This window comes from Paramormyrops kingsleyae, chromosome 2 (assembly GCF_048594095.1).
Source record: "Paramormyrops kingsleyae isolate MSU_618 chromosome 2, PKINGS_0.4, whole genome shotgun sequence".
NCBI classification, from domain to species: Eukaryota; Metazoa; Chordata; class Actinopteri; order Osteoglossiformes; family Mormyridae; genus Paramormyrops; species Paramormyrops kingsleyae.
In genome coordinates this window covers 28,592,973-28,611,930 of record NC_132798.1, presented here as the reverse complement: position 1 = coordinate 28,611,930, position 18,958 = coordinate 28,592,973, and the positions used below count along the sequence as shown (strand labels likewise).

At 40.0% G+C, this 18,958-nt stretch overlaps 1 protein-coding gene across 1 annotated transcript in view; it reads right to left on the bottom strand.

Annotated features, from left to right (window-relative positions):
• Nucleotides 1-18,958, bottom strand: part of adgrv1 (adhesion G protein-coupled receptor V1) — a 105,131-nt gene that overhangs the window by 27,562 nt on the left and 58,611 nt on the right. Inside the window, exons 55-83 of the mRNA XM_072708883.1 lie at nucleotides 18,709-18,911; nucleotides 18,147-18,323; nucleotides 17,821-18,003; nucleotides 17,545-17,724; nucleotides 17,277-17,441; nucleotides 17,025-17,145; nucleotides 16,809-16,932; nucleotides 16,393-16,531; nucleotides 15,995-16,180; nucleotides 15,610-15,845; nucleotides 15,372-15,520; nucleotides 15,068-15,266; nucleotides 14,702-14,921; nucleotides 13,728-13,967; nucleotides 13,126-13,275; nucleotides 12,306-12,782; nucleotides 11,883-12,026; nucleotides 11,371-11,542; nucleotides 11,158-11,293; nucleotides 9,475-10,310; nucleotides 8,558-8,675; nucleotides 8,244-8,415; nucleotides 7,763-8,005; nucleotides 7,101-7,508; nucleotides 5,948-6,132; nucleotides 5,341-5,593; nucleotides 4,768-4,904; nucleotides 4,262-4,422; nucleotides 3,993-4,093 (exon numbers count right to left, since the gene is read on the bottom strand). Coding sequence (XP_072564984.1) covers nucleotides 3,993-4,093; nucleotides 4,262-4,422; nucleotides 4,768-4,904; nucleotides 5,341-5,593; nucleotides 5,948-6,132; nucleotides 7,101-7,508; nucleotides 7,763-8,005; nucleotides 8,244-8,415; nucleotides 8,558-8,675; nucleotides 9,475-10,310; nucleotides 11,158-11,293; nucleotides 11,371-11,542; nucleotides 11,883-12,026; nucleotides 12,306-12,782; nucleotides 13,126-13,275; nucleotides 13,728-13,967; nucleotides 14,702-14,921; nucleotides 15,068-15,266; nucleotides 15,372-15,520; nucleotides 15,610-15,845; nucleotides 15,995-16,180; nucleotides 16,393-16,531; nucleotides 16,809-16,932; nucleotides 17,025-17,145; nucleotides 17,277-17,441; nucleotides 17,545-17,724; nucleotides 17,821-18,003; nucleotides 18,147-18,323; nucleotides 18,709-18,911 — 6,215 coding nt within the window. The remainder of the gene's footprint in view (nucleotides 1-3,992; nucleotides 4,094-4,261; nucleotides 4,423-4,767; nucleotides 4,905-5,340; nucleotides 5,594-5,947; nucleotides 6,133-7,100; nucleotides 7,509-7,762; nucleotides 8,006-8,243; nucleotides 8,416-8,557; nucleotides 8,676-9,474; nucleotides 10,311-11,157; nucleotides 11,294-11,370; nucleotides 11,543-11,882; nucleotides 12,027-12,305; nucleotides 12,783-13,125; nucleotides 13,276-13,727; nucleotides 13,968-14,701; nucleotides 14,922-15,067; nucleotides 15,267-15,371; nucleotides 15,521-15,609; nucleotides 15,846-15,994; nucleotides 16,181-16,392; nucleotides 16,532-16,808; nucleotides 16,933-17,024; nucleotides 17,146-17,276; nucleotides 17,442-17,544; nucleotides 17,725-17,820; nucleotides 18,004-18,146; nucleotides 18,324-18,708; nucleotides 18,912-18,958) is intronic.

The following is an 18,958-nucleotide window of genomic DNA, read 5'->3' as shown; positions in this document are numbered from 1 at the left end:
TTGAGATTGTGATACTCAGATAAAAAAATACACCAACGCCTACTGCATGTATACAGAATGTAGTATATTTCAATATTTGTTAAAAAATCGGGACTCAGAATCATCAGATATAAATATTGAATGAATCGGATTGGGGTACCAAAAAGTATCAGGACATCCCTTTTTCCTTGCATTTAAAGTAAATTATATTACATACATTAATATAGACAACAATAGATGGATAGAAAGAAAGAAAGAATGAATAATCCTAACACTACCCAGGAAACACATGCCCCAAGGAAGACGAACATGTTGGACAGGATGCAAGTCCATCACAAGGCCACACAAACTAAACATTTACAATTACACACTATGGCCAATCCAGAGACACCAATTTGCCTAGTCACATGTTTTCTGATCGGAGGTAACAGTACTACACCCACTGAGCCACATAAGCATTACAATCCACAACGTTTATTCTCTGCTGTCACTGTGTTACTTGTAACTCCTATGGTGTTGCAGAAAATATTACAATGTGAAATTCATCTTAAAATATATAATCTAAACCCCTATATTTTACATGCATCCTTATCATTTTGAAGAAATTGTTAGTACAAATGACAGAAAATAATCAGCTGGATTTCCTTTTTTAAATTATTATTTTTAAATTATTTATGAAAACTGTGATGACCATAACATCCTTCTGTAATAACTTTAAAGCCAAATTAATGGGTTGAATGCTTCTACAGATCAAAATCCCTTCATGTGTTCAGATAAAGGAAAAATTGGAAATAAACGTTCACTTATTGAAGGATCTTGCCTTATAATTATGTTTGCATCAAAACAATTATTACATGTGGATCGAACCTTAGTCATGTATAAAATAAGTATAGCATATTAGTCCTATTTATCATGGATAGTACACGTGGCTCATTTATAAATGAACAATACAAAGTCTGATAGGATGAAAGACCAATCCAGATTTCCGCTGATGTTGAACTTATTGTGGAAGTGGAGAAAAGTTCAAGGTCAATGACTTTCCAGGCAGAGTCTAATTTAGTTTTGCATTGGGTCCATTTTGGGTTCTGGCAAAGGCCATTAAATCTAAAAATGAACAAATGGTGTCACTGACTCCAATGGTGTCCAGAAGAGCAAAGGTTAATCCTGGCTATGGTACATATCCATGAGCTGTAACAAATAAAACATGAACTCTATACTCTTCACAAGAGATCACAGAGAGCCCATTTTAGGGAACTTCAAGCCAATTGCCTGTGATGTTTTTCATCTTGAATACTACTTCTCACTGTACTGAAAAATACCAGCAAACACACTTTAATTTTAAATCTCATTGCATTCCTGTTTTGAACCCTGAAGGACTAAAAAGGCAAAAGGGAATATTTCATTGGTTTTGATGTTAAACAGAAATTATTCCAGAGGCCTAATATGAAAAATATATGTAATATGTAAAATGCAACAGAATAAATAAAAAAATTGTACAATGGAGCAAGATACACAATGGAGCACTGAAACACAAATGCATTCAGTGTCACACATACTGTACCACCAAGGCCAACACCATGGGGAATTCTGACAGAGCCTACATTGATTTTTAATTTCAATCATAACATTTTACCATGATCACAGATGGGATGGACACATTTCTCTGTGTACCAACAGGTTGACAATTCCTGTGTACCACAAGTAGTTTCTCAAGGATCACAAATTTGATGCTACTCCAATTGGATTCTCAAGGAAAAGGAAAAACTATGGATTGAATAGTGATTCGGGGAAGCCAACCTTTGTCAATGAGTGCACTGTGATGAGTTACAGAAGTGGTTTTCAACGTTTTTTGCACTGCAACCCAATTTTTACCACGCCAGCTCAGTTGCGACCCTATTTCAAGTATAGTTTTAAATTAACGCTATGATCAAGCATGCAGTGCACTCTCCAATTTGTGCTAATCGATGCCTATCACACAAATCTGATTGGATTGGTTGAGTGTTATTAGTTTTGCGCTAAGTATTTCCAGACCTAAACTGTATTTCATTGCCTTGTATTTATACATGTGTAATGACAATAAAGTTGAATCTAATCTAACCTAAGACCCATTTATATAGGTTAATTCTAGGATTGGGGCTGGGAGATCTGATGGTGGATCAGCATAGGAGCTTGCTGGTTTTAAAATGCTTACATTTCCAACTCTGCATTGTGAGCCTTTCATAACCCCCTTTAATCTGACGTACCTGTTTGGACTAAAAATTCAGCAGAAACCATCACCCTTAGGTCAAACCCTGCCCAAATGCCCAATTAAAGTAGACAGAGCAAAAACAGTGTGATTCAGATTTGTTTTTGAGAACGTAACCGTAAAGTCAAAGGAATTTACAGGGAATTTATATCCTGCATGAAATGCATACTTTCCAGAAGATAATGAGGATGTAGCTTTGCCAGTGGTTACAGACTGGTAGTACAGTTGGAATTTGCAGAGTAACTACACTGAAGGGTTTTTAAATTTACCACATGGCAAGCTGCATCACTAATGCAATTTAATTTGTTTCATCAGACAGTTTGGAAATTTAATGAAAGAATATGGTGACAGGGACCTGTATAAAGAAAGTGAATACTGTCCAGTATCCACAGTAAAACTTTGGATACCCTTTTTGTCTCTGGAAGTCTCACCCAGGCCAAAGGTCAACAATTTTCCCAATTTGAAATTTTTGCTTTCAAGCCTCAATATTTTCTAGCCACTGTCACCTAGGTTATCACAGTGAAAAAGTAAAAGACGATGTGGTCTGAGACAGCTGGGCAATGGGAGCAGAGGCAGTGTCAGCAATGATGATATGCTACCACGTAATACACCCTGATAATACACTACTACATAATACACCCTGATAATACACTACCATACAATACACCCTGATAATACACTACCATACAATACACCCTAATAATACACTACTACATAATACACCCTGATAATACACTACCATACAATACACCCTGATAATACACTACCATACAATACACCCTAATAATACACTACTACATAATACACCCTGATAATACACTACCATACAATACACCCTGATAATACACTACCATACAATACACCCTAATAATACACTACTACATAATACACCCTGATAATACACTACCATACAATACACCCTGATAATACACTACCATACAATACACCCTAATAATACACTACTACATAATACACCCTGATAATACACTACTACATAATACATGCTGATAATACACTACCATACAATACACCCTGATAATACACTACCATACAATACACCCTGATAATACACTACTACATAATACACCCTGATAATACACTACCATACAATACACCCTGATAATACACTACTACATAATACATGCTGATAATACACTACCATACAATACACCCTGATAATACACTACTACATAATACATGCTGATAATACACTACCATACAATACACCCTGATAATACACTACCATACAATACACCCTGATAATACACTACCATACAATACACCCTGATAATACACTACCACACAATACACCCTGATAATACACTACCACACAATACACCCTGATAATACACTACTACATAATACATGCTGATAATACACTACTACATAATACACGCTGATAATACACTACCATACAATACACCCTGATAATATACTACCAAACAATACACCCTGATAATACACTACTACATAATACATGCTGATAATACACTGCCATAGAATTTTGTAAAAAAATACTTGACCTGGATGTCAATAGCTGCAAACACATACCTCAGAGCAAGCCCATCAGGCAATTTTAAAAACCAAATGCTGCTATTAATTAATTTTGTTAAACACTCAAATTCCTTTGGTCACTGCCACATTTCACCCTCAACTTCCTATTATGACATGCTAGTTATATCTTGACTATTCAGTTATGTTTTCAACATTCATATTAACCATGAAAAGTAACTTGTCAGCCTAATAATTACTGAAGAAGGCTTCTTACCTGAGTTCCAAGGCAGGCCACCATCATGTGGGTGAGAAGTTTGGCAGCAAACATGGAGAATCGGGAGCACAGAACATGGGACAGGATGGCCAGCACAAACCCTGGAGACAGCAACACAAAACAAGCATAAAGCCATTTAAAAGCAAACTATTCCGATAAATACACATTTATTTGGGGGAGGGTGACTAAACAACATTTTAGGGGTGTCAAGCCCCTCTGAAGAAGGCCTGATACCTCCGACTCAGTCAGGAAACTAAGGAAATTCTCACCTGAGATGCAGATGAAGCCGGATGTATAGAAGGCCTCGTTGTAGGTGGAGAGCGAGCTGGTCTCTGCAAAGGCCGTGTAGATTGAAAAGTGGGAGCAGGCACACTCAACAAAATTCCCACTATCGTCCACCACCCGACAGAACTGGTCATCCGACAGCCAGCTGAGGATTATAAACCATATCAGTGAGCTGCACTTAAAAACAGCAACCTCAACCTGAACACTCCATGAACACCTTTACATAAAACAATCAGCATTATGTCTTTTTAAGATGATTTCTGGAATCTTGACAGTCCCAATAACCATTCTCAGTCTCTGCTTGATTATGATACATTTCCCTCAACATAAAATAATAAAATAAGCTTACATATGCTTTTTCTGACCATGTAACTTTTCATAATTCAAACACTCGAAATGTCACAAGAGTAAAATGACTTGGAATGTAATTTTAGGAAATTATAGGATGGTTGGAATACTAAAGTAAGCTCACGCATTGTGGATCAGCTACCTTTCTGCAGCCTGGTTCCACAGAAGACACAGAGAACGCTGAGGTCTAATGCGCTGGTTGGTGGCGTGGATGCGGTAGACAACTTCATTGTCAAGGAGAGGACGTGATCTGTGTTCCAAAAGGCTAACAGAAAACACCTGCAGCAAAAAGAATTAAAAATGACGGGTAATGTGTGTTACTCACCACCTACTGCCTCCTACAGCCTAAAGCAGCCGTCTACGGGGGCATACCTAGAAATTATGGACCCCCTGACAAAATGTTACCTTGGCCCTCTGGCCCAGTTTTACATATTCAAGGGCCCCTATCAAGTGCTGGGCCCCCTGAATCTGTCAGGGTATCGAGGCCCCTCTGACACTCCTAACTGTGTGCTATATGCTCCTTGAGAAAGAATATTTCTTGATGAAATTTGAATTAATTATAATTAACTTTATAAATAATAAAAAAAGGGTTTTAAAATGCTTTTACAAATTCCACCTAAATTTGTGCAGGTATACAGTGTAATATAACATATACTCTAACAACCATTACATATTAAACAATAATGATGTATACATATTTTTGCTTTTTGCTTGCCTTGTCATTGAGTGCCATGGTCCTGCTGTTGGTAAGGAACCAATGCTCAGTGCTGTACTCTGTGAACTGCACCTTCTGGCAGGCAGATGGGGTGATGCGGCCTAGCGACAGGGCTGGCACCTTCAACAGAGATACTGGTAGCTGGAAGTAATCTCTATTCTTTCCTGGAAAGGTGTGCCCATTGATCTGAGTAGGGTACCAGTGGTAGGCAGCAATGGCTATGTATGGACAACTGTCCCAGACCGTCCTGCCCCTGAAACAAGACAATACACACCCTGGATGCAAATAATGTCTGTCATTTCCATAGTGACTGCATTTTCTGCATAATTTTTGTTCCACTTTAGAATATATCCATTACACAGTATATTACATATAAATATTTATGACTGATTCAAAGAAAGGGTTGTCTTAATTACTATTGCCACAAATGATATGGCACAAAAATGCCCCTTTTCTGAAACGGACAGAGAAAAGAATTTTTTTGATGGAAGACAATCTTGAGAAGCCGTTAAGTTTTGAAGTGCTTTAAAGACAAAGCACTTTGCGTGACTTTGTTAACCTTTGACAGGAGGTGCAAACAATGTGCATCAGCACAGCCTGGACTGACCTCTGGCCCTGCGATCCACACTCGACACCTGTGAGGAGCGAGAAGGCGAAACGCTCTGCCACCTCAGCTAGCTGACTCAAGCCACGCGTGTCCAGGCGGCTAGGATTGGCCAGTGCGCACAGGAGGTTGTACGTTAGCCCCCTGCTGCTGTCTGCCAGAGAGGTCTGCTCTGCCTCTTTCAGAACCTGGAAGAGGGAGAGGGGTCAGAACTAGTGATACTCTCCATAAAGAGCTTGCTAAACACGCAAGGGAATAGCGTTCACAAATGGCAAATGTATCATACTTAAAACCCTTTGCATGGGGAAAGCAACCTGACTTCATTGAAACGCATGAAAAAATGCATTTTAGGGCGACATTTTTAGAAAGATTACAAAGTCTTTGTTTACGTTTTCTCAGTTTATAGCAAACTCACAGCACAAATCCAGAAAAGCTGTCTATTTTGACTATTTCCAGTAGGGCATTGATATTATTTAAGTAGCAAAAGGGTCTGTGCATAACTATACTAATTTATTCCATACAGAGGATTTTCCGTGTCCCAGACTGTAACAGCCCTGCAGTTCAAATTACTTAATTTAATATTTTTGGTTTCTTTTTTCATATTGTACAGCAAAAAAGTCTAAATTCTTGTTGTGAAGGTGGAAAAAAAAACATCTTTTAGCTGGTGCCTTTATTTATGTTTGCTGTTGCAAGGCTCTTGCTAGTGCACAAGAATATTTCAAAGAATTAATATACAGTATGTCTGTCCTCACTCCAGAGGAGCAAGTGCGTGAGGTACTACTGGATTTTAGGGAAATCAAACACAGATTCTCTGTAATTAATTGTAAGGCACATCTATAACAACTAAGCAGTTGAAAACTCATCAATCCAACTTGAAAGGCTTTGAATCCATTGAAATCTGTCATTCAGTATGCCTCTAATGATGCCTTCAATGCTCAAGAACAGGCCTTTAAATACAGCCTACATGTGAGAATCCATATATACCTCGTATTACTGTGTCAGTAAAGCCTAATGCTAAAAATCACTATCCACTATATTAAAAAATAATTCATTGCTATGATACAAAACAGCATACATGCTAAACTCATAATAAATGTTCACAGAAAATGTGTTCCAAAGATTTACATTACTAAAGATCTCAATGTTGGGCATTCACCTTGCTCAATCCATCTAGCACAGCAGTAAGTTGCTCAAGGGTGACCTCCATGGAGACCTTATTAACAAGGCCCTGCAGAACACGATCAATGATAGTGACATCCAGTGGCTGCTGCAGCTGATCCAGCAGTGCCCAGACTGCTTGTGTCTCAGAATCTGACACCACAGTCACATTGGCAACCCCAAACTCAGGATGCACTCTGGCGCCACCTGTGGCCTCTGACAGCAGCACCTGGAGGCGCTTAGGTAGAGGATTGGATGATGCCGAGTCGGGTGTAAGCACAATATCCAGGAAAGTGCTCCTTTGTCCTTGCTCAAAAGATAATCTACCCTCTGCCATTTCAAAGTCCATCCCTGCAACGGCAGGCCAAATAAGAGACGGACCCACTGCTTCGGCTCTTTGGAGCTCCTGCCGAATTGAGCACAGACAGCAATATCAGCAGTCAAGTATGATAAATGCTAGTAATGTAGAACAACAACACCACATACATCAAACACATTAGATGAAAATATTAGGTTAGACTTGGTGATAGCTGTTAAATGCCATACAATCCTATTGATGTCGTGGTCTGAAAAGCAAAGATTACTTCATACATGGATTGACCCTTTATTTTCAAATGTGGAACATAATAATCAGCGAGTATAGTTTGTGCCCACCCTCACCTGCAAACGGTATTGCACAGAAACGGTAGAGAGGGTGCCGCTATCTCGAGACACCTGCAGACTGAGACGGGTAGCTTTCTTGTGGACCACTGGCAATCGGGAGCCCAAGGCAAAGTATACCAAGCCCAAAGGATCATCGCTTTCCAAAATGCTTATGTTTGCAAAGCGGGCATTCTGGTTGATGGCAGCCCCTAGGCCAACTTGGTAAATCTCCACCAGGAACCAAGACTGGTATTCTGGCTCCTAAATGTACATGTGGAGAGAAGCAACAGGCTTCTTGAGCCATACTGACAACAATGAAGGATTTATGAAAATCAAGACAATTACTCTGCACTGAAAACCTAAGAAGCCATTCATGGGCTCGATATTGCATCTGCTTGTAACGACGGAGAAGGGAGCTTATTAGGGAGACCGTGATTGGTACGGTAAATTTGGTATGAAGAGTGGTTATTCCCTGTCAACACAGATAAATGAGACGTACCTGGTCATGACGGATCTCTAAGGTGAAGGTACACAGCACCTCTCCCTGTCTGCAGAATGCAGTGCCTGAGGTGTGGAGGAGTTCCTTCGTCAAATCGACACCATCTTTTATTAAAGATGGTACAGATGTATTGAAAGTAGCACGCCAAAGTATGGCAACATCTTCAAAGGCCCTATGCGACAAAAAAAGTAAATAAAACTACAGTACAAAAAAACATAACACATTCTAGAGGACATACACACTTATTGCTTAATATATGAACAAGCCTCGGTCCTATTTCACTATACTAATTAATTCCTAAGTCTTAAAAATACCTATTCTCCTGTCTTTGGAGGACAAGTATGGTGGTTCTGTTTTCAGAGTCTTCATCCAGAAAAAGGCCCCTCTGTGAGTCTGCACTGAAACCCACAATGCCATTCTGAAAGTCACTTCCTGAAACAAAGATCGTTTGCATGATTAAAACAACTCCACTGTGGAAAGATATGTAATCTTTAATATACATGACAAACGAACTCTGACTCCCAGCATTAAGATCATTAAAGTCTGTTTCAGCATATTTGTCTAGGCTGTCCTAACATATGGTGTTTGTTCAGTACCTGAATATAGCTCTGGAAAACGTAAGAGACCACAGCACAATTTTTTGGACAGGGGTGGCAAACCTGATCCATGGAGGGCCGGTGTGGGTGCAGGTTTTTGGAATGACCTCTCAATCAGCCAATAACAGTGGCTCCTCAGGACTGGAGTTGAGAACTATTGGTTTACTATTGGCTGATTGAGAAGTCACTCCAAAAACCGCACCCACACTGGCCCTCATTGGGTCAGGTTTGCCACCTCTGTTCTAGGAGCCTGATGAAGACTGTCCTAACAGTGCACTTCACACCTGCACATAGTGTTTCCCTTTCCTTTTGAAGGTCACTTGATGTCAACCTCTGATTCATGAGAAACTATGACAGTTAAGTTGACAGTCATCTCTGCCATTAGAAAGTTACTTAGAAATTCTGAGCCTGGAATAAACCTGCCAATGTAGCCTTCTGCCAGCTGAATCATGGTTAAACATGATTTAAAAACTGCAGATTTTTTTTTTTTTATATGGAGTGGTGTCTTAATTTTTTCAGCGCTGTAAGTGCTATATAATAAATTCACCCTTTTTTGGAAATTTTTACATTGCCGTATTCTTAAAAGCCCCAAAGGCACACAAATAATGAAAGTTAAGTAATTAATTTGAAATTACCTTGAATAATAATTTTGGTGAAGGCGGCGAACCCTTGGTCATCGGCATCCCTAATGATCTGTGCCCCTCCCTCGGGGTCAGTGAGGTAGACAAAGAAGACCTCCTGTCCCTCTGGCTCAAGGTCATCCAGAATGACCAGGATGACCTCTGCCACCTCTTGGCCCTCCTGGAGCGATATCACAGTAGACTCCAGCTGGAAGTCCTCACCTTCTAGGGCCCATGTCACATTCGACTCTGGAACAAAAGGGGTGCCACCCAACCCAGCTTCCAAACTTTTACCCCCATACGCTCTGACACTGACCATTATGGTTCCTGTGAAGCCAGCTGACCTTCTCACCCTCAGCGATATCCTCTGCTGCTCTGTATCATTAATACTGTCTTCTCGCACATGCAGGAGTGCTGGCCCAATGCTAAGAAGACCACTAGCCATGTCATTGTCCAGAATGGTAATAGCGGCACTGCTAAGTCCAGGAATAATCCTGGGTTGGGCTTGGGCTGAGGGAGGACTCAGGACCTGGGCACCAGTCAGGTTCACATAGAAGGTCTCACTGGGCTCTGACAGCTCATCATCCAGTATAGATAGACGAATGACAGCGCTGGTCTGATGGGGAAAGAAGACCAGCTCCCCATCTTGCACTGGCACAAAGTCCTCCCCTGCTTTGGCACTGCCATCCCATGTCTTGTAGGTTAGTTTAGTGTGATTGCCACGAAAACCAAACAAGCGTTGCACATAAAGGGTGATGGTCTTCACATCTTCCTCGACGACTAGCTGTCGGGATTCTGAGGAGAACCGGAACACACCCAGAGGCTCGACCTCAGCCAACGTAAAGTGAGACCTGCAATGAGCACCAAGAAATGTAAGAATCTAAGTCCGTTACAGGTTTTGCTCTCTGGGGAAATCTATTTGATTAAAAGCAAAATGAAAAAAATTATTAATATGCACATATTGCATAATACAAAGTACAAGTTCAACTACAGGACAAATAGGGGCAAAGGGTAAAGCCTGAGTATCTTTTCTCAAAGACTAAGGACTGAATGACACAAATGTGTGCAATATCACATATTTTCTTCACTCATGTTTCTTTGTTCTAAACTGAAACTGTACTATATGTCTATTTCATCTGTATCTGTATTGAGACTTGTTTTTAATCCTGGTCACTACCTACTCAACACTGACTGAATTACAAGTGCCCCATTTAACTAAGAAAATCAAAGGTAGTTAAATTTACAGTAACTTGCTACTTTGCAGTTCTGTGGACTAAATAATATTGCTTAAATTATGCTTTTATTACCAACTTTCAAAGCATTAAAGGATTCTTTAGTGCTAAGTCAAGCATTGTTATTTATTATATTTTGCAAATAGATTTTCCTGCTAAATCCTCATTGTGTTAGTTATTTTCTGATGTTAGGTTCCAATGATGCGGTGTACAACTCTTGTTCCAATACTAATAACTACTCGTACTTGTTACTGGTGACTCATTCGAAGATCAGTCTATCAACAGTGGTACCTAAGTTGGCTCCTTGACATCTGCATGCTTGAAATGTATTATCTGCCTTCCTTGTACACTGCTTTGGGCAGAAGTGTTAAATAGAAAGATGCAAATGTATTCATAATCTTTACTTGCAGTTCTGAGAGTGATTGCAAAATGATTTTAAGAATTCTAAGAAAAGGGATTATGTCACCTGAGTCGAGCCCCTCCTGGAACATTAGCATGTGCTGCAGTGAGATGCACGGCATAGGTTGCAAGATCAGATGCATTTAATGCGGCAGTAAAGGACAGTATTTTTCTTCTTTCTCCATTAACCAGTCTCAAGGTGCCTGCAAGGAGAAAAACAATGCCATGATATTCTATTTCAATGACTTTTTAGAAAACTTAATTTGCTAAAACCTCTCACCTGAGCTTGGTCTGATGAGGCCTAACTGGACACCTGGTGGGGCCTGACCAGGTGGATATCCAGATCTCCATTCCACATCCACATCGCCATAGAGCCCACTGCGGGACACAAGTGCCTCACAGGAGCCAGTGTTAAAATCTGAGATCTGTAGAACTACTGATTCAAATCCGACCTAGCATCATGTATGAAAAAAAACATTGCAGAGTATTTTGCCTTTTTATCTGTTTACACCAATTGAGTTTTACTACTCATAATCATTTGCATATGACAAACTTTGTTTTAACAGAAAGGCTCCATAAAGAGCACATTTTATAAAAAAATATTTAGTAAAATTATTTTTTTTGCATAGAAATATCAGCAAAGAAACATATCCAAAATGTGAGTCAATTATTATTATTATTATTATTAATAATAATAATAATAATAATAATTTAGTAGTAGTAGTAAATATATCTTCCAGGAAAAAGTAACATTTTTGCGCCACCTTGTGGCACAACCCTGTTGAAACTAACCTCTGAATTGGCAACTTCTTCATGAACAGTCAATACGACTCTCTGCGACTCACGAAGTATCCGAGGAGCAGTACTGAATACCGACCCGATGAGGTTCACATCTGTCAGCTCAATGGTGAATTTAAAGCCAACAGCAAAGAACACCTTTAAAGAGAAGTGACAAGTACTTACAAAGATCTGCCAAAAAGGATGTACAGAAAGCTCCTTAATATACATGTTAAAACTTAAGAAAATCCAATATATTGCAATAAATAAATTAATAAAAACCAGCTTTATTCACTAGGTGTTGCAGATTAATTTGATAAATATTCTTAGCTAGCACAGTTAACAACAACAAAAGTGTTGCTATATTATTGCCAAAATTACTGACACTATACAGTTGCCGCATAATTGTATAGGTTACAGTGTTGCATAGTCACTCACCTGATTGCTAAGTGGCACTGTGGTCCTAGCAAATTTTGCCCCATCCTTCACAAAGAGGCTTCCGAGTATTGCATCCATGACGGCCCCCTGGTTTGGCATACTACCAGTTACTCTATAGTCCACCGTGACATTGCCAAAAGTCCCAGCATGCCGTGTGATATTCAGTGAGATGAACCGAGTGTAGTTTGTTGGATTGACCTCCAAGGACTGGAATTCTGGGTACAAAGCAAAGATGCCGTGGGGCTCATCATTTGCCCTGACCTTGATCTGGGTCTTGCTCCTCTTGATGTCAAGCTCAGCCCCCCCAGCAACAGAGCTCAGCTGTATGACGTACACCTCCTCCAGCTCAGGCACGCTGTCTGGCATCAGGCTGACAATTACTTTAGCTAATCTCTCACCCTCCATAATTATTACAGAACCCCTAAGTAAATAGAAGTCTTCAGCGGTATCTGAATCACTCAGGATCTCCCAAAAAACCTAAAAAAAAAACAGACATAATAGCTTGAGAATTAAAAGAGAGGAGAATTCAGTACAGAAAAAGATTAACAGAAAAAACACATTATTTTCATTATATAGCGCACATATAAAGAAAAAATGTATATTTTGACAATTCCCACGTATTTTGCCATATTCCTCATAACAGGGATAGTTCAGAATCCAAGATTAGTAAATTGTTAATACAATTTAGGCTTTAAAAAGTAATTTGCTTATTTTTGTTTAATCTGTAGTCTGCATTGCTTTTCACTTTTCTTTTCCATAACCTATTAACGAAGAAGAAAGTTTTTAATAAGAGAATCCTTGGTCAACGTTTTGGACATACTGTGATATTGCCCATGACTCCCTCGCTACGCATGATGGGGAGGGTAATGTTCAGGGGTCCTTCAGCGTCACTTGGTTCATTGTAGGTTCTCTCCGTGAGGGCCCCAGGAGTAAAATGCACTATACCATTTGGGTCTCCAAACTTCTCTATCTGCAGCAGCCAGACACAGAGACCCAAGTCACTAATATATGTTTAGTTACCCCACACAGGCACAATGATCCCTAACAATCTATAACTACTAGAGACAGTGATATAAATAAGTATTTAAAAAGAAAGTAATTCTTTTTACTTTATGCAAATGTTCTCACATTTTTTTTGCAATAATTATGAAGTTCAAGTTTCAAGCCTTAATATCACAATGGTTCTAAGGAACATCACTGAACTACCATGCCACCCTCATAGTTTATCAACTAGACTAATTTTACTGAGCTATTTTTGCTATTAACGATAGGCTTATTGAATAATACAGCACAAAAGGTACCATTGTGATATACTTGAAATTAAAACAATTTTTGCTACTTTTTGCATTTTGTAAAACATATTTCCAATGTTAAAAATGATAAATATACTCCCTGAAACATCATGATACTTTAGAGACTTACTGTAAGCATTAGACGTCCTTTCTTGGCATCAATATCTGTATCTCCAGATAAGAGGCTGAGAATAACAACAAACGTCTCTGCAATTTCCACTTCTCCATGGGGCAAAATCCACAGCTCAATAATACGAATTCCACCCTCCCCATCTCTGAAATGGAACGATCCATTCACTGGTTCCCCAATGTCTGTATTATTCGCTGGCAAAATATCCTGTGAATTGGGACCTAGAATCTTCCAGTTTATCTGAAAAGTTATCACAAATAATATTAATGAAACTGCAGAATGTAATCAAAATAAACATCTTCCTTGGAGTGTTATAAAAAATACAATAAAGTGAGTCTTTGCCAAAAAATATTTAATGTTCTTTTAAACATACATGTATTTAAATTCATTAGGAAAACATAAAATCAACTTCACTCAATATACTGAAACAGATATCAAACCATTGGCTTGGTATTCTAAAATATTTGGTGTGATATTAAACTGATGCAGGAAAAAGAAAACATTTTTGAAATAAAAATTGTGAAATCATATTCGCTTATCCATTCTTTTTCCATAATTTTTATGGAAGGAGGCACTGAGTCGTGAAAACCTGTCCCAGGCACTGAGACCATGAAACCTGTCCCAGGCACTGAGACCATGAAACCTGTCCCAGGCACTGAGACCATGAAACCTGTCCCAGGAAGAACAGGGCCCAACCTAGATAGGATAGCGGTCCATCCCATATATAAACACTGCACAGGCAATTTAGAGGCACTAATGCTTCTGAAACACATGGCTCAGGACTGCAAAAGGAAATCAGAGTACATGCAGACTCCACACACTGAGCCAGAGCAGGAATTAAACCCATAATTCTGGAGGTGTGAGGTCACAGGGCCCCCCACTGAGCCACCCAATTTCCATGCATCTGGGACAAGAAAACACAAGGTCACTACTTGAATAGTGTTCTGAAGTGCACTTCAATATAAATAACTTACTGTGGTTTCGCCTACCAGCCCGCCTGTCCTCTCCAGCATTAGTGTGAGGCTTAATGTACTGTTGGGATTTTGTATGGTGAGCCTGCTGTGGTTCAGGAAGCGAACCACCCCATTTGGAGAGTCACTTTTAGCAATGGTTATCTGTGCTACTAAATGCCTTCCAAGTATGGCTCCTCCAGTAGCTCCTGAAAGCTGGATTTCAAACATCTCACTGTATTCCCTGCCAGGACAAACAAGAGTATCTTCATATATTTACATGATTTCTAGTGTGTTGTCAACCTTTTCACATATCAACAGCACCATGCCACTAACAATGGACTCCTCTATGACCTTATGTAGGTCATCAACCTCTCATAGCCTTCTCACCTGTCAAGATCATCAATAATAGACACATTTATATAAGTTTGGTTCTGTCCTTGGTTGAAGGTGACAGAACCATTGGGGAGGATGAAGTCAATGTTAGCCAGCGCAGTGAAGCTGTGAGTGATGTACTCTGCCATGATCTGACCATAGGTACCTCTTCTTCTTAACAAAGGAATGAAGATCACACCCACATCTTCTTCCACTGTAAGAGAAATATTGTACAAATACAACACAGGTTATAGCAATTATAATTATAATTATAATTATATTACACAAGTGAGTGAATGTTGTAGAGGATTGTGCTCACCAGTTATATTGATGTAGTCAGGGTCAAACTCCACAATGCCCTCTGCATTGTCATTTTTATGAATTACAATCATAATGAATGAGATGTTTCTGATGGCTGGAGGCTGATCAAGCTGGAAGCCCTGCTCCCTTACTGCAAAGTCCCAGTTACTAAACACCAAGAAAACCATGAAGTCACTGCTCATTCCTGGGTCAGTAACCTAGGTAGCACTACGCAGGTTAGGGCCATCATTCCATACCTGTTATTAAGAAGCTCCACTTGGGTGATATTGACATAGAAGACCTCAGGTCCCTCTGGAAGATCATCATCCAGAATTTCCAGTGAAACTGTTTGCAGAGTTACACCTGGCTCAAAAAGCACTTGCCCCATAGCTGGGACAAAGTCCAAACCACTAATGGCTGTATTGCTGACAGTCTGATAGGACAGTAGCACACTGTTAAATGTGCCCCTGGAACGTAGCATTGTTATATTCACCTGGAAAAACCATGATACATTTTTACCAGCATGCAATTTGTGTAAAAAATATTATTCATCTCAGGTCTTTAAAAGGACAAGTATTTTATAGATTATTTTATTGTAACAATATGGATCGATTTCTTTTGTGACGCCTCTTCGATGCTTACTATCCTCTCTTCTTCTGAGGTGTGCAGAAGCTCCTGAGTAAAGCAGAAGAGACCATATGGAAAATCACTGGCTGTCACGGTAAGGTTGGCCTGCCTGCTGGCAGGGCTGATCTCAGCTCCAGCACTGACTGCACTCAGGATCAACTGGTAGATACGTCTTTCTTCTGGTACATCATCATCTAGGACCTGCAACAAAAGTCCACTTAGATCATGTTAAAAAAAAATTTGATTGACCTGCTGCAGGTCAATTAAAAACAAGAATGTTCATATGAACTCTTTTCCCCAACTTAATTTAGTTTCTGAAGATTTTTTACCAGTGGGAGGCTTCAGTATGACAGGAATAGCTGCAGTGGGAAGCAGAGACCATTATTCCCCTGAAACTGGAATAAAAAAAATACCTTCAGCCTGATGGTGGCAGCAGACTGACCATCTCTCATGGTCACTACTCCAGAGGTCTCCTCAAACTCAGAGTCCACAGCAGGAGTGATGTTCCAATAAACGTGGATCTCACCAAAGATCCCAGGACCTCGCTCAAGCCTAACATGAATGTATATCACAGGTCATTATGCAAAAATCCATAGTGTATCATCTATGAGTTAATCATTGGATTCACCTAATGTAACACATACAAGTTTAAGAAAAACTAGATTTTTTTTAGTTATTTAATTATTATTATTGTTCATTCTTGTGCAATTTTTGTTGTTTGTGGTCTTGATGCCTATAAATTGGCAATAATGTGTGCATGTGTATGTGCCCTTTGATGATGTCCTGCTCTCCCCAGGGTGAAACTTCCCACAATCACGTAAGTCTATACCTGACCAATGCAGTCCCATTGTAATTGCCCTGTGGCTCTCCAATAAAAATATTTCTAGAGGATTCAGCAATGCTGATAGTTCCAAGGGCTCCACGATCTCCCTGGATCACAATGGTGGCCACACCTGAAAGTACATATTACAGTAAGTCCTGAAAGCATCACTTAATACTGTAAATTTCTCACTGACCGGAAGTATCCCTACTACAAGGCACTGACCCTTAATGGTATCAATGACACCTTCATTCTTAGGTGCCAGGAGATGGACCATGAATCTCTCATCCCCCTCGAGGACAGCATCAGCCAAAGCAGATATCACCAGCGTTTTCTTGGACTCGGTCTGGAAAGAGCCAAGGGTAGAGAACACTTTAATCAGGCTGAAACATTTCCTCTTATTTGTAAAAACATTGCTTTAAGGTTTTGCACTGGCAAACAGACTAGTGAGTATGTGGTAAGAAGACTATGGCATGCCTCATTGAACTGCAGTGTGCCATTGAGAGGTTTCAAGTCATCCCGGGCCGTGTCCTCCAGACGCCACAGAAGATGTACTATTCCCCTGCCCCCAGGACTCCGCACAACTGTCAAAGTTGCTACACTGCCAGGGTCATCAGTAAACTGTGGCTCCATAACTGTCACCTTGAGCAAAGCAAAGCACTTACTGGACAAACTGTAAAACAATAGTGAGACAAGATCGGAGGAGCGAAAGCAGCTCTTAAGTAATCTCTCTGTCGTATCTTACAGAATGTTCCTCAAATCCAAACAGTCCGAGGGGAGAGTCATTGGGGCCGATGCCGACTGTCACCATAGTTTCATTTCCCAGTCTGGCTCCACCCATTACGTGAGTCAGCGTCACACTGAATGTCTCCAAAAGCTCCACTGCACTATCATCGATAATGGTGATCTCAATAACGCTCATTGCCTGTTGGGCAAAACAGCACGTGTGGAGGTCACATTCACAAAAGCATATATTAAATACCAAAAATGACGTTATACTACTCAGGTGGATTCATTGCACCTGCCCATCTTGAAAGGTGACATTTCCGGAGGCAGGTGTAAAATCTTCAAAGCTAGCACTGATTGGCTGAGCTTCCCAGTACGCAACCACAATCCCTCTCCTGCCAGCCAAACGAGCAACAGGTAGCTGCACTACGTTCCCCGGAGGAGGCACCTCATGCGCTTGTACCGGATCTGATACATCCTATAGAAGAATACAAAATTAAATAACCTTCTTATTATACTTTAGCTACTTCATTAGATATAACGATATTCTGTAGTCTAAAATAGTAATAGACAATAAATCGGCAGCACATAGGAAAACACATACACTCACGCAAAAAGTACCTTGGTTACGTAAAACATGACGACCCCCCTAGGGTCATCATTCTCTTGAATAGTGACCTCTGCAACCTCCATGCCTGGTCTTTTCAGACTTGGTTGCCCTCCCCCCAGAGACCCTCTAAGAAGCTCCACACTAGATATGTTGATGAGGAATCTCTCGACCAGTTCAGGAGCGTCATCCTAAAAGGACAGTGACAAACAGTGATCTGTAAGAGTTACAGTCAATTGAACAGACAGAGATGCCTGTAACATTTAAGAAAAAAAAATCTGAATAATACCTGTTCACAAAAATGTTAGTGTGGAAATATTTCTCTACCCATGAGGATGCAGTAATGGAACACAAGACAAAAACAGACTAAACACTGCAATTTATAAGAACATAAACTATTTATAAAAATGACAGTATTTTCTTAGTGTAGCTGTGGTCATACAAAGTGATCATTTTTGGCTTCCACTGTGGGCAAGGAATGGGCTAAATGTCTGATGTTTCATAAATGAGTATAACAGGCAGTTTGGCCTACAGCCCTGAAGCAATTGCATTATCCCCCACAGTCCCAAGACTCACTGGCAAAATAGTAATGGTGATGGTGATGTCAGTGACATTTTCCTTCATTACTGCTATCGCATCTTTTGGTATATAGTCTTCATTTGCAGTAGCCTGGTTCTTCGGCAGTTGAGACAGAGCAGGTCTAGTCCTGTAGTGAACTGCCACATCGCCGACAAATCCTTGCTCCCTCACAATTGTAAGTGTGACATTATGTGGCTTTCCTGTAACAGAACAGCCCATTGGTTAAATGCTTCTGCACTTTGTGAAC